General features: G+C 51.7%; 1 protein-coding gene across 1 annotated transcript in view; it reads right to left on the reverse strand.

The window, feature by feature from the left end:
• The window catches only part of IQCA1 (IQ motif containing with AAA domain 1), a 154,701-nt gene that overhangs the window by 13,064 nt on the left and 129,029 nt on the right, over window positions 1-12,608 (reverse strand). The window contains exon 16 of the mRNA XM_027046990.2: window positions 8,415-8,501. Coding sequence (XP_026902791.2) covers window positions 8,415-8,501 — 87 coding nt within the window. The remainder of the gene's footprint in view (window positions 1-8,414; window positions 8,502-12,608) is intronic.

Raw genomic sequence — 12,608 nt, forward strand, 5'->3', positions numbered from 1 at the left:
CAGGGAGCTGGTCTTCTCCAGCATTGACCCTGGACTCAGCACTTCTACGTCCAGGCTGGTTACATGTCTTCCAGCTGAGTAATCCCAGGAAGGAGCAGCTCGTGAGAGCTTACTGTGTTCTAGGTACTTCTGTCTGCTCAGCATGGACTTCTCCACCTGGTCCTCACAACCTCCCCAGGAGGGGACAGTCCTCGAGACCCTGGGCCCAGAGAGGCTGTGTGACCTCCTGAGTCCTGGAGTTGATGAGCAGGACCCCGACTTCCAGACTGGCACTCCTCCCTCTGCTCTGCTGGGGTCCCCTTCCTCCCAGAGGGGACGTGCTGGGGGCTGGGGTGTCCCCCAAGTCTCCTTCCTGGGGAAAGGGCCTATCCCACTTGAGGGCTGCAAAGGAGACCTAAAATATATGTTTATTATTATTATATTGTATTATATTGTATTGTTAGGTTTAGATCATTATTATGGTATATCCACATCAGCTTTATTAAGGTACAATTCACATACTGTACAATTTATCTATTTAAACTGTATAATTTAGTGGTTTTTAGTACATTCGTAGAGTTGCGCAAATATTGTCACCGTCAATTTTAGAACATTTTCATCCGGCCCAAAAGACTGTACCCAGGATTAGGCAAGAGGATATCTACTTTCTGTCTCTACAGATTTGTATATTCCGGATATTCTACATAAATAGTCTCATACAATATGTGGGGTGTGTGTGTGTGTGTGTGTGTGTGTGTGTGTGTCCGTGGCTTCTTTCATTCTGCATATTTTGGGGTTCCCCCATGTTGTGGCATGCATTAATACTTCATTTTGATTACTGAACGATAGCCATTGTCCAGAAAGGCCAGATTTTATTTATCCATTCATCAGTTGATGGGTATTTGGGTTGTTTCCACTTTTTGACTACTGTGAACAGTGCCACTGTGAACATTTCTCTTGGGCACACACAGGAATTGAGTTGCCAGATCATATAGTTACTCTATGTGTAACGTTTTGAAGAAATGTCAGACTACTTTCCAAAGTGGCTGTGCCTTTTTATAGTCCCAGAAGCAGAGTATGTTTCCAATTCCCTATATACCCTTGTGAACACTTGTTATTATGTATTTTTCTTTTCGCTTTCTTTTTCCTTCTTTAATTTTTTTAAAAAATAGTCTTTAAGTTTTATTTATTTATTTTGAGAGACGCAGAGACAGTGCCAGTGGGGGAGGGGCAGAGAGAGAGGGAGAGAGAGAATCTCAAGCAGCCTCCGCACCGTCAGCGCAGAGCCCCATGCGGGGCCTGAACTCATGAAATCATGAGATCATGACCTGAGCCGAAACTGAGAGTCGGACGCTTAACCGACTGAGCCACCCAGGTGCCCCTCTTTTTCCTTTTTTTTTTTTTTTTAAATTAGGTATCCTATCCTAATGGATGTGAAAGGGTATCTCATTGTGGTTTTGATTTGTATTTTTCTGATGGCTGATGATGTTCAGCATCTCTTCGTGTGTTTATCTTCTTTGGAAAAATGCCTATTCGGATCCTTTGCCCACTTTTTACATTGGATTATTTGTCTTTTTATTATTGAGTTGTAAGACTTCTTTATATGTTGCGGGTACAAGTCCCTTATCAGATAGATTCATGATTTGCAAGTACTTTCTTCCATTCTGTGGGTCGTCTTTCCTGATGACGTCCTTTACAGCAAAAAGGTTTTTAGTTTCGATGAGGGGCAGGTTATTTTTCCTTTTGTTGTTTGTGCTTTCGGTGTCATAGCTAAGATATCATTGCTTTGTTTAAGGTCACACAGATTTGTGCTTCTATTTTCTTCTAAGGGTTTTAGAGCTTTAGTTTTTACCTGTAGGTCTTTGATGCATTATGGGTTGATTTTTGAATCCTGTGTAAGGTAGGAGGTCCAGCTTTATTCTTTTGCAGGTGGTTATCCAATTGTCCCAGTGCCATGTTTTGAAAATATTATACTTTCTCCATTGAATTGTTTTGGTACCTTTGTCAAATTGAAACTGGGAAGTGTTGAGTACTCCAACTCTGTTCTTTTTCAAGATTGTTTTGGCTATTTAAGGTCCCTCGAATTTCCTTCTGGATTTTAGGGTTAGCTTGTCAATTTCTGCCAATAAGCCCGATGGCATCTGGATGGGAATTGTGTTGAATCTGCAGGTAGTTTGGGAATTCTTGCCATCTCAACAATATTAAGTTTTTCAGCCCATGAGGCTGATGTATCTTTCCTTTTATCTAGGTCTCCTTTAACTTTTTTCACCAATGCTTTTGGAGTTTTCAGAGTAGAAATCTTGTACTTCCTTTGCTAAATGTATTCCCAAACATTGTTTGGATGCTATTATAAATGATTGTTTCTTAATTTCATAGCACGTGTATGGAAGTAAGTTGCTTTTTGTATGTTGATCTTGTATCTTGCAAGCTTGCTGGACGTGTTTATTAGCTCTAATGCTTTCTTTGTGGATTCCTTAGAATTTTCTCTATATAAGAGCGTGCCATCAGCAAATAGAGATAGGTTTACTTCTTCTTTTCCAATATGAATGCCTTTTATTTCGTCCCCCCCCCCCCCAACCGCCCTGGCGAGAACCTCCAGTAAAATGCTGGAGAGAAGAGGTGACATTAAGCGAAAAGCCAAAAGTACGACCATGACCTGTGGAGGTTAGTATGTGCCCTTTATCATGTGAGGAAGTTCCCTTCACTTTCTATGTCGCTGAGTCTTTTATCATGAAGGGGTGCTGGGTTTTGTCAAATGCTTCTTCTGAACGTATTGGGATGATGTGATTTTTGTCTTTTCTTCCAATGATGCGGCATATTACACAAACTGATTTTTGGATGTTAAACCCAGGGTAATTCCCACTCGGTCATGGCGTGTAATCCTTTTACTATGTTGTTGGACTCAGTTTAGAGGAGACTTTTTGTAAAGTAATTCACAGCAGAAGAGGAGATGGAATTTTTATGGCAAAATGAATCCCGTAGGCTGGGCCTGAGGCCAGACCACCAGGCATCTTCCTGTCATTTCCTCCTGCGCCCACAGGAATCCAGAGCCTCGACCAGGAGGAAGCAATGGCCCTGCGTGATTCCACCCAGGAGAACAGAGGAGCTTAAAAGAGGGGAAAGCACAAGACAGGCATGATGGAATGAGACTTCCTGGAATCGTAGAAATGGCGCTCTGACCATGAGGATGAAGACCCGCTCATAAAGGGGCTGCTCCTTAATCCCCACCCCAGGTCTTTGCAGAAACCTGTCATCTCTCAGACCCAGCCTCCGGGCTGGCCCGGGACAGGGAGGGGTGTTCGTTGGGCCTTTACTTTGATACTGAACCAGGCGGGTCTACGGCCATACCACCCTGAGCGCGCCCGATCTCATCTGATACTGAACCAGGCTGTGCACCAACCCCCTGATCCCCCCCGCCCCCCACAAAAGCCCAAGGAAGAAACTCCATAATAACAGGCAGATAATATAGTAAATGGTTAAGTGCACAGATTTTGGTTCGACATATTTGATTGCAGTTTTGGCTCTGCTCTTGACAGTCGTGTGTCCTTGAGCAGGGTGCTCAGTTTCTCTGAGCTGTAGTCCCTACGTCTGAGAAATGGGGGAAATCAGAGAGCCTAACTTACTGGGATGCTGTGAAGATTGCATGGCATAATGCGTCTGTCTGACAAAGTGCTTGTTAAGGGATGATTTGTGTTTTCTTCTGAAATCCAAGTGCTGGTGGGAGACAATGCCATGTCCACTCTGTTGAGGAGCAAGGTTTTTAAAGGGAAGAGACAGAAAAACTGGGGCCTTTGCAATTTGGAGGAGCCTAGCAATTTGCCAATAGAGCTCAAAATGACTGTGTAAAAAGATCCCATCAGTTTCCATTATATTAGATGATAAGTCTTCCTCTGCTCAGCCCTGAGAAACTGCCTTCTGGGCCCCATGCCACTGAAGAAAGTTCTCTGCTGAGATTCTGGAAGGAGAGACCTCATAGGAATATCTACACCCGTGCCAGGAAATAATCCAAAGTGCTTAGATGAGGCTTGGAGAGTTTGGTGATATACGGGGTTCATTTTACCAGAATGAATCCAAAGCCCTCTTATGAAGAGTGGTTATATTAAATAAAACCAACTTTTTGAAAATACAGGAGCAGCAGTTTGGGAACGGGAAGGGGGGAGGAGAGTTTGGACAGGCTTTGCAGCCCTGTGGAGGAGGTTTCCCATGGGTGTTTGCATCTGAGCACTGGGGAGACCATGGGCTGGGGAGACAGTCATTGGTTTGGGTGTGGTTTTTCAAGCCAGGAGATGGTGCCCAAGGAGGGCCAGTAGAGAGAAATGGGCCATGGGCCTGGGGTAGAAACTCAAGGAGACACAGAAGGCACAGGAGGAGGAGATACAGAAAAAAGCGTTGGTGGGGTATGCGGAGGCCAGGGCTATGGAAGCCAAGGGAAGAGAGAGTTTTACAGAATGGTGGAATGTAGCCATCTTGAACATGGCATAAAGGGAGAGCAAGGGGACCAAAGTGTGTGTTGGCAAAATGGATGTCAAAGAAGAACTTTTTGAGAGCAGTTTCTGTGGAATTGGAAGGCAGCAAACAGACGAAGGCGGGTTGAGGAGTAAGTGGGGATGGTGAGAATAGACCGGTCTTTTGAGAAGCTTGATGGAGAATAAAGTGGGTGGCAGGGGGTGACTGTGGGATGTAGGTGGTGCATGTGGGAGCTGCCCAAAGGCTGGTGGAAGGAGGACTGATCCCAGGGCCCCAGTGAAGCTGGAGACTGCCACTCTGTGGGGAAGAGGCGTGCTTGTGTGGTCTGAGCCCATCCCCAGCAGCCTAGTTGCCATGGTGATGGCAGTGCCGTCCGCCTGTTCTGAGGCAGATGATATTGCTGCCTGCATGTCCCGAAATGGCAGGGACACCTGAACTTAATTAGCCTGTTTGGATAACAAATGTTGTTCCTGGGCCGCATCCAGACTGACATCCTCTCTGATGGTGAGGTGTCGTCCCATTAGGAGCGGATGAAAATGAAGGGCGAGTCCGTCCAATCGGCACTCCCTTGCACTCGGGCCACCCCTGTTCCAGTTCAGAGGCCTGTCCATTATGCACGAGACCCTGGCGCTCACCCATCACGCCAGCCAACATCCGCACGGTCACCTGGCAACCTCCGCAGCCACCGCCTCTATGGCCGGTCCCGCCAGCCCCCACACAGCTGTGCTATTGCGGGCAATTTCAAATCAGTGCTTCGCATCCGCACAGCAATTTCCGTTTGCTTTTCTGCAGCCAGCTCCACAAAGCCACACGGCCGCCAGCTCCAACAAAGCAAGAGATTCCCTCACGGAGGCCTCCTGCGACGTCGGGAAGGCTGCTAGACGAAGTAACGAGGGCTAACGGTGCAGAAAATGCAGCCGCAGCCTGTCTTGCCTCATTCTTAACGCCTTCGCCGCGTCCACAGACACCCGACTGGCTGCGTTGGGCCGCAGACGGTGGAGATGATGGCTGTGCTCCCAGGAGGAGGAGAGGGGAAGGGGGCTCGGCCCAGGCGTCCGCCTGGCTGGGGGTTTGTGAAGGTGGCAGGGCTGGGGCATACTTGGAGCTGGGCCATTCCTGAGAGTCTAGAGGAGAAAGGGCTTCTCGGGGTGTTGGGGACGACGGGAAGGGACAGGGGTGTGGGAATTCTGGAGCAGGGCACTTTGGGCTCTAAGGCCAGAGGGCCCCACGGGCAGTTTTCAGGATGTGATCTGGAGCGGCCGGGGGTAGGGGAGGTGTGGCGGGTGGATGCGGGTGTAGCTGAAGCCTGCACGGTGGGGGGTTGGGGGGGCAGCATGGCTGGCACTCCGTGGCGTCCCAGCTGGGGGCACCATCCAGACGGGGAGCAGGACTTTTGGACACACCTTCTTCTGGGTCCCAGCGCTATCCCCAACCTGCTGTGGCTCTCTTGGAGCCTTTGTCCTCTTGTGCCAAACAGGGCAAGGCTGCCTCCTTCCTAGGGTGGCCGGGAGCTTCCCCGACAGAGGCGTCGTGCCCCTGGGAACCTCTTCTTGTGCACGGCGGCCGTATGTGTTAGGCCTGGGGATCGCGGCCTGCCTGGACTTCTTCCTTGCTTTGCGGCTGACGACAGGGTTCTAGCGGGGGAGCAAGTCACCGTGGGCGAGACTTTTTTTCAGGGGGAGATTCTGGGATCCCTCGGGTCCAAGAAGCAGCCGCTGGAGTGCCGTTTGTGCTGTCGCTGAGGGCGGTGGACAAGGCAGCCTCCTGCTTTCTTTGCGGGTGGACTTTCCTCTCCGAGCCTCAGTGCCTTTGGGACCGTGGAGCCTTGGGGACAGAGGCTGGACCACGGCGGAAGGAAGGCTGCTGGGTTTCCCTGGCGTGGCCGAGTGACCGATGAGACCGAGGAGAAGCTGGCTGCGATGCCTCCCGGGTTCCTGTCCCCTGTGGATGCAGCTGCTGCCCTTAGCTTTCAGTGGTCACCTTCAGAAGGTAGGCGGCCAACGCTCGAGGCAGCTCCGGGCCCTGGTGGCCGAGGGACTTGAGAGCGCAAGTCAGGGGCCGGGTGTGGGGGAGAGAGAGCACAGCTGGACCAGCCTTGGCCCCAGATTTCCAGGAAGACAGTGGAGGCAGCACGAGGGGCAGGCCCAGGACGTGGAGGGACACACATTCCCACGTACGTCTGGGGGATCACACAGCGATTCCCCCTCACCCCTGCGGTCTCCTGCTGGGTGGGGTGTGCATGCCCCCCGCAGCTCTGTCTGGGCCTGGGTTGGCCCGGGCCACCCGGCCAGCCATGGGGACATTCTGCCTCTTGTCTGTCAGGTGTCCCGGGAGTTATCTGAGGGCCTGGTCCATTTTCTCCAGTGCAGTTAATTCCCCGGACAGACGACAGACTCTTCTAATGCAGAGCTGGACAGAATTAAGGTCTGATTTATCCGTCGCAAAGACTCTGCTACCAAAGGTCTTCATTTCCCACCGGAATCAAACCAGTCCGCGGCTGTGTTTGTCGGAACCAGAGGTCGTGCTGTGTCCCTGGGGATCTGCGACAGTAGGGCCTGTTCAGGAGAGAGGTCTGGAGACGGGCTTCTGGTCTCTCCCCTCTGCTGCCCACGGGATGTGTCTGCTGAGCCCGTATTTCGTGCCCCGCCATCAGCCCTTCCCCCAGTGCTCCTCTGGCTCTCTTACACGTGAGCAGTTCACCGTCGCCCTGTTTCCCACAGACTCAGGTGTGCAGGTGAGCCGATGGCTGTAAGCGCTCAGAGAGGAGCCACAGCCCGAGGGGGTCATGGCAGAGAATGCAAGGGGCGCCTCATGAACCCGGAGGCTGTGCTCGCTGGAGCCCTGTAATTAAGTAGGCACGGAAGTGGATGCCCAGAGAGGTTAAGTTACTTGCTCACGGACACACAGCCAGCTACGATGAATGGCGTGGTGAGCCCAGAGCCCATGTCTCCTAGTCTCCAGGCCGATGTCCAGCGGGAGCGTGAGAAGCCCTTGCTCTCTCAGGACAGAGTTTCTGATGACGTCGGGTGTGTGACACCTTGGGTCACACGAGCCCTGCATGTGTCTTTAGATCTCTGATCTGGCCCGTAGTTAACTCCTGTCTCGACGCGATCGTAGGTGGGGACTTTCTTCACTGCAGCAGAGTGGCCAGCAGAGGGAGCTAGCTCCCAGATTCCGGTAAATCATGAATGAGTCCTCTTAAGAGTTTCTAAAATGACAGGGCAATCAAGGCTCATTTGGGGGAAGAAAAGATTGAGCTTTCATTCTTTTTCCAAATCAGCTCTACCTGCTAAAAATGATGTATAATGCATAAGGATCGAAAGTGATTAAAATCCTTATGAATTTAATCAGAAATTCACAGTTAACCACTATTTGCTTTGTTGCAAATTGATGTCGAATAACAATCATGTGTATCTGCAAATTTTTTTTAACTTGTGGGAAATTTGCTGGTGATTTGTGGGGGGAAGTTCGGGGGAGGGGGGGGCCGTTTAAAGGAGAGAAAAGGAGGAAGGAAGCAGTTGAAAGCCGGCTCCCTGGAGGCCCCAAATGCAGGCACTTAGCAGTTCTATAGAAGGCCTTTGTTCATAAATTTCAGGCCCTTGCTATTTATTATTATGAACAATAGGAAATCCTAATAATAACTCCTCTGTGTGCCATTTGCTTTAACTGAGCAAAATTCTCTGAATTGTTTCTTACCTCTGCGTCACATGTTTGGGTCCAAAGCTCTCCCTCCCCCCTCTTTCCACACTTTCCTTCTTCTTCTTCTTTTTTTTTTTTCCCCAAATTATTCCTCATCAAAGCAGACCACTGAATTTTTTCAAATGCAGACATGTATAGGGCAGAGAGAGACTGCCCTTTCATTTCCTTCCTCCCGTAAAAAAGACCTTGAAAAATGGAGACAGTTCCTGGTAAGAGTCCCCTCGGAGGAAAGAAAAGGCCAAAGGAAGAAATGCTCGAGAAGCCCTTACCATCCTTTCTGCGCTGGGAACTTTCTTGTAGAAGGTTTTTTCTGTGTCTCCGATCCAGACCACGGAGGGCTGGAGTTGCCGGGCCACCTGCAGGGGGAAACGTACATGCATGTCTTTCTTGGTCCCCGACCACGAACAGCAGGCCCCCCAAGACGGCTCTCACGGGGGAGCGGGGCCCGGAGGGGCTCCACTGCCTGACCCTGGCCCTCCTGCACGACAGGGCGGGGGCCCCCACCGCGGCCTCCTCTCCCACCTTACGGGCAAGACACCCTTGAGGTCTGTGCATTTGGCTCTAGGACCCGGAGCCTTGAATCAGTCTGGCTTGAAATAAAATGACAGTTTTCTGCTGCAACAAAATCAAGGGGTGTTTGGGTCTCAAGATGTAATTACAGCCTGCTTGCAGCTCCCAGGTTTATTCAGACCTGCGCCTCGTGAGAAAAGCTGTTTCAGCACAAGGGCCCCCGGAATGCCTTTTGTTCTCCTTGGTGTGGCTGTGCCTTTGTGGCCCAGGTTCTGTCTGGGAAGTGGCTCTGAGCCCCTCCACGGTGGGCGGGGCTTTGCGACAGCGCTGGGACGGCAAATCACGGCCACACACCTAAGGATCTCTTCAAAGCGCCCCCATGACAGCAAAGTTCGGGGTTTTTTGCAACAACCTGTGCTTTGTGCAAAATTGCGACAGATGAAAGCCAGCCTCCGGCCGCAGCGAGTGTAGTGTTATCTACTCCTATTTTTATATTTCTTCAAACCTCATTAAGGCAGCGGGCATGATTTTTAACCAAGACAGGCATCTAACAAATGACGGAAAAATCACTGGGCTCGCTGCGGCCGTTTCCCCAGTGTTACGTACCTAGTGAGGCAGATTATGCACGCTCTAAGACAAAAGCCGATGGAACTTGATCCTGGTGCCAGTGTGACACCTGGGCTGTGTGCATTCACGGTCCCCACTTGCCAGCACCTTCAGGGGGGAAGCACGTCTTGCCAACCACTGTTCGGTACGCGTTAGTTTTTAGACCCAGAGCCACAGAGTTCAAGAACTGCAAATTGTAGCCCCAATTCCTAGGCGTGGCGGCGGGGTGTGATAACCACAGCGAGTGCCAGCAGTTAGTGAGCAGCCGTGTGCCCGGCCAGGGCCACACGCGTCGCACACGGCAGGACACTCACGGTCAGGGCCAACACTAACCCAGCACGTCCTCCGCTTGATACGTGGTTCACGCCACAGCCCTGCGAAGCAGGTGCCGCGATGCTCACCCAGGTTTGCAGACGGGGAAACCAAGGCTGAAAGGCGCTAAGTGAGCTGTCCAAGGTCACACAGCTCGAAAATGGCAGAAGCAGGATGTAAGACCGGGCTGCTGGCGGCAAAGTCTGCCAGGCTCTCGGGCCCCGTCGCCAGCTGTCGGTTCTCTGGGTTCCTTGCCGTAGGCCCCCCCGACTTTACAACGTGGCCCGCCCCCTCCCTTGCTGCAGACCGAGGGTGGGCTCCAAGGAAGCATTGTTCTGCTGAGAGCTATTTTAAGTCCAAAGCTTCCCTGCTTCCAGCCCCTAAAGAAAATAAGAAAATGAGATCCTGGGTTTCCAGCTTCTTAGAAAAGACACACTTTATAATGACAAAGGCAAAATCTTATTCTTTTTCACTCCTTAAAAATCGTAGCTTTAGAACAGAAAGCTGTTGGAAGAACACCGCACAGAAGCCGTTGTCTCCCGTCTCGGGCTAATGGTGAGCTTGCCGAAGGAGCCGGCCTCTCCCCTCCTGTGTCCACTTGGCAAGCGACAGCCTTTCCAGCCTTTGCGTGTCTCCATTCTGCCGATCCACTCTTCTCAATGGCAATCGCAGATGTGAGCACAAGCCCTTCCGGAGCCTTCTGCTTCTAACGAAGTAAGCTGCTCCAGCCGTCTTGAAAGGCAGGAGTCTTGTTAGCTTGGGATAATTTGAGACCAACAGTCTCTGGTCGTACCATTCCATTCAACGCGAAAGTCTAACAACTGTTCCCGAACTTGTGTGCGTTCGGGGCTGGTGGGGAAATTCCAAGCTTCCTGTGTTTGTCACCCGCACCTGTGAAGGAATGGCTTTGCTGGGACCGTTCACCTGCTGCGGGGCACACGGGGCTGTGTGGGGGACCTTGGTGGTGACGTGGTTTCTGAGGGTTCAGTTCTTACCAAATGAAGCAGAAAATGGTTCCCCAGCGATTTCTCTGACAATAACAATACAAGGAATGATCACTTGCAAAGCGCCTTGATCTCATGACACCACTTCTTCGCTCGCTGAGTGCGTGCTGTGCCCTGCTCGTCCCAGCATCTCCCCTTTATATGTGAGGTCACTGGGGCAGAGAAGGGGTAATATGCCCCCCAGCACCGGGAGAGTCAGTCTGCCCGGAGTCAGACCTGGGTCTGCCTTTATTAACCAGGCGTTAATGTCTGCCCTGTCTCCATGGGAGACAAGATGCCCGTTCCAAAGCATCTCACTACCCTTGACCTGTTTCCTCCTCTACCCCCTTTTTATTCCAGCAGGGAGAACTCTAAAGCCGTCACTGCCTTGTCCTCCTCAGTGGGGAGCTGGCCAGAGGACATCTGGTGGCCAGGCTCAGTTCTGGACAGACGAGAGAGGCATGGAATCCGGGACCCCCACGCGGACAGTGTCTCCCACCAGGGAGGATCGAAGGGATGAGACTCGTCTTGGGAGAAAAGAAGACTCAAGGGGGTAGGCTAGCTGTTTTCAAATAGTCGAAAGGCTCTCGTGGGCCAGAAAGACTGGCTTTATGTAGACTGAGAGCTGTTCTCACATTTCTTCATTCGTTAGTGCTTCCTGGGGATGTGCCAGGCGCTGTGCTCGGTGCTGGGGTCCCTGCCCTCAAGGACCTGCCCAGGGGAAGGGAGGGCAGCTTGTGAGGGTGGCCCTAGGAAAATGGGGTGTCGGCGAGGGCCACCAATGACAGAAAGAGCGAGAAGTGGGTCAAGCAGGTGGCCAGGAATGGAGACTGCAGATAAAGTGTTAAAGCACACAGAGCTTCTAGTGGTCTCTAGAAGATCACAGAGCCTGAAGATGGGGATGCGTCGGCCATGCCAGGGACGGGAGCCAGGGCACAGGGCTACGTGTGCCCTCGTGGGGCTGCTCGGGGCCACAAAGGCGTCCCAAAGGCTGTGGCCGGGCCGCAGAGTTTGCTTTTATCCTGGAAGCTGTGGAGAGTCTGTAAGGGATTTTAATCAAGAACTTGGATCCTAGTTGCAGTATGGAAACATCCCTCTGGTGGGTGTGTGAAGCATGGCGTGCTGGGGGGCTGTTCCCGGGGAACTGGGAAGTTGGTTGGTGGGCATGTGGGAGTGGAGGGTGGGAGCTCACCAGTGGAGGGGGAGAGTGGGTGAGGCCCGGTGACGGCTGCGGGTGAAGAGCCTGATGGGGCAGGAGTGCTGTGTTGGGGACAGCAAAGGGCACAGAAGAGGGAGCCGTTGCCACCGCCCAGGGAGGTCAGTGGTGCAGGAAGGGAGTGGGCAACGGCGGCCAGGGCTGGTAATCTGGAGGTCACTGGTGGCCTTGGTGGGGCGTGGAGGGGAGAGAAGCCAGGTGACGGGGGCTGAGGGGTGAAAGGGTCAGAGGCTGAGGCAGGGAGCATTCTTTTAGAAGGATGGGGAGCCCGGAGCCCGGAGCCCGGAGGTGGCGTGGGATGGGAGGGCGGCCAGCAGAGGACGACCTAGGAGGGAGAAGGGCTGTCCTCCTTCCCCAGGGAGCAGGAGGTAAGGATGGTTGCTGGCCCAGGCTGGGCATCTGTGATACGAGGGATGTTCGCAGATACAAAGGGTGGACAGGCCAAGCTTTGAAAGCATGGAAATGCGTGGAAATTTGGCCCTTCCTTATTGTTACTGCCAAAGCAGTATTCATTAGCAAAGTTTTCAGGATACGTATTCAGACACATAAACAACACTCTTTGCCTCCTCTGTATGAGCGAATTGTCACGTATTTCCCACCTTTGTAGACCGTCTTCGACACCCATATTTGCCAAAATGAGATCGTTCCTCATACACTGTTTTGCATTCTGGTTTACCCCATATGAAATTTATTTCTCCAACATCATTTTAACAGGATGTCCCATAATTTATTGATCTAACCTTCTGATTTTGAACATTTGGAAGGTTTCTGCCTTCTAATGAAATCAAACAGTGCTTCGATGAGCTTTGGGGGCCCATGACGAGGTCACTCCCTTA

The sequence above is a fragment of the Acinonyx jubatus genome, chromosome C1 (genome assembly GCF_027475565.1).
Source record: "Acinonyx jubatus isolate Ajub_Pintada_27869175 chromosome C1, VMU_Ajub_asm_v1.0, whole genome shotgun sequence".
NCBI classification, from domain to species: domain Eukaryota; kingdom Metazoa; phylum Chordata; class Mammalia; order Carnivora; family Felidae; genus Acinonyx; species Acinonyx jubatus.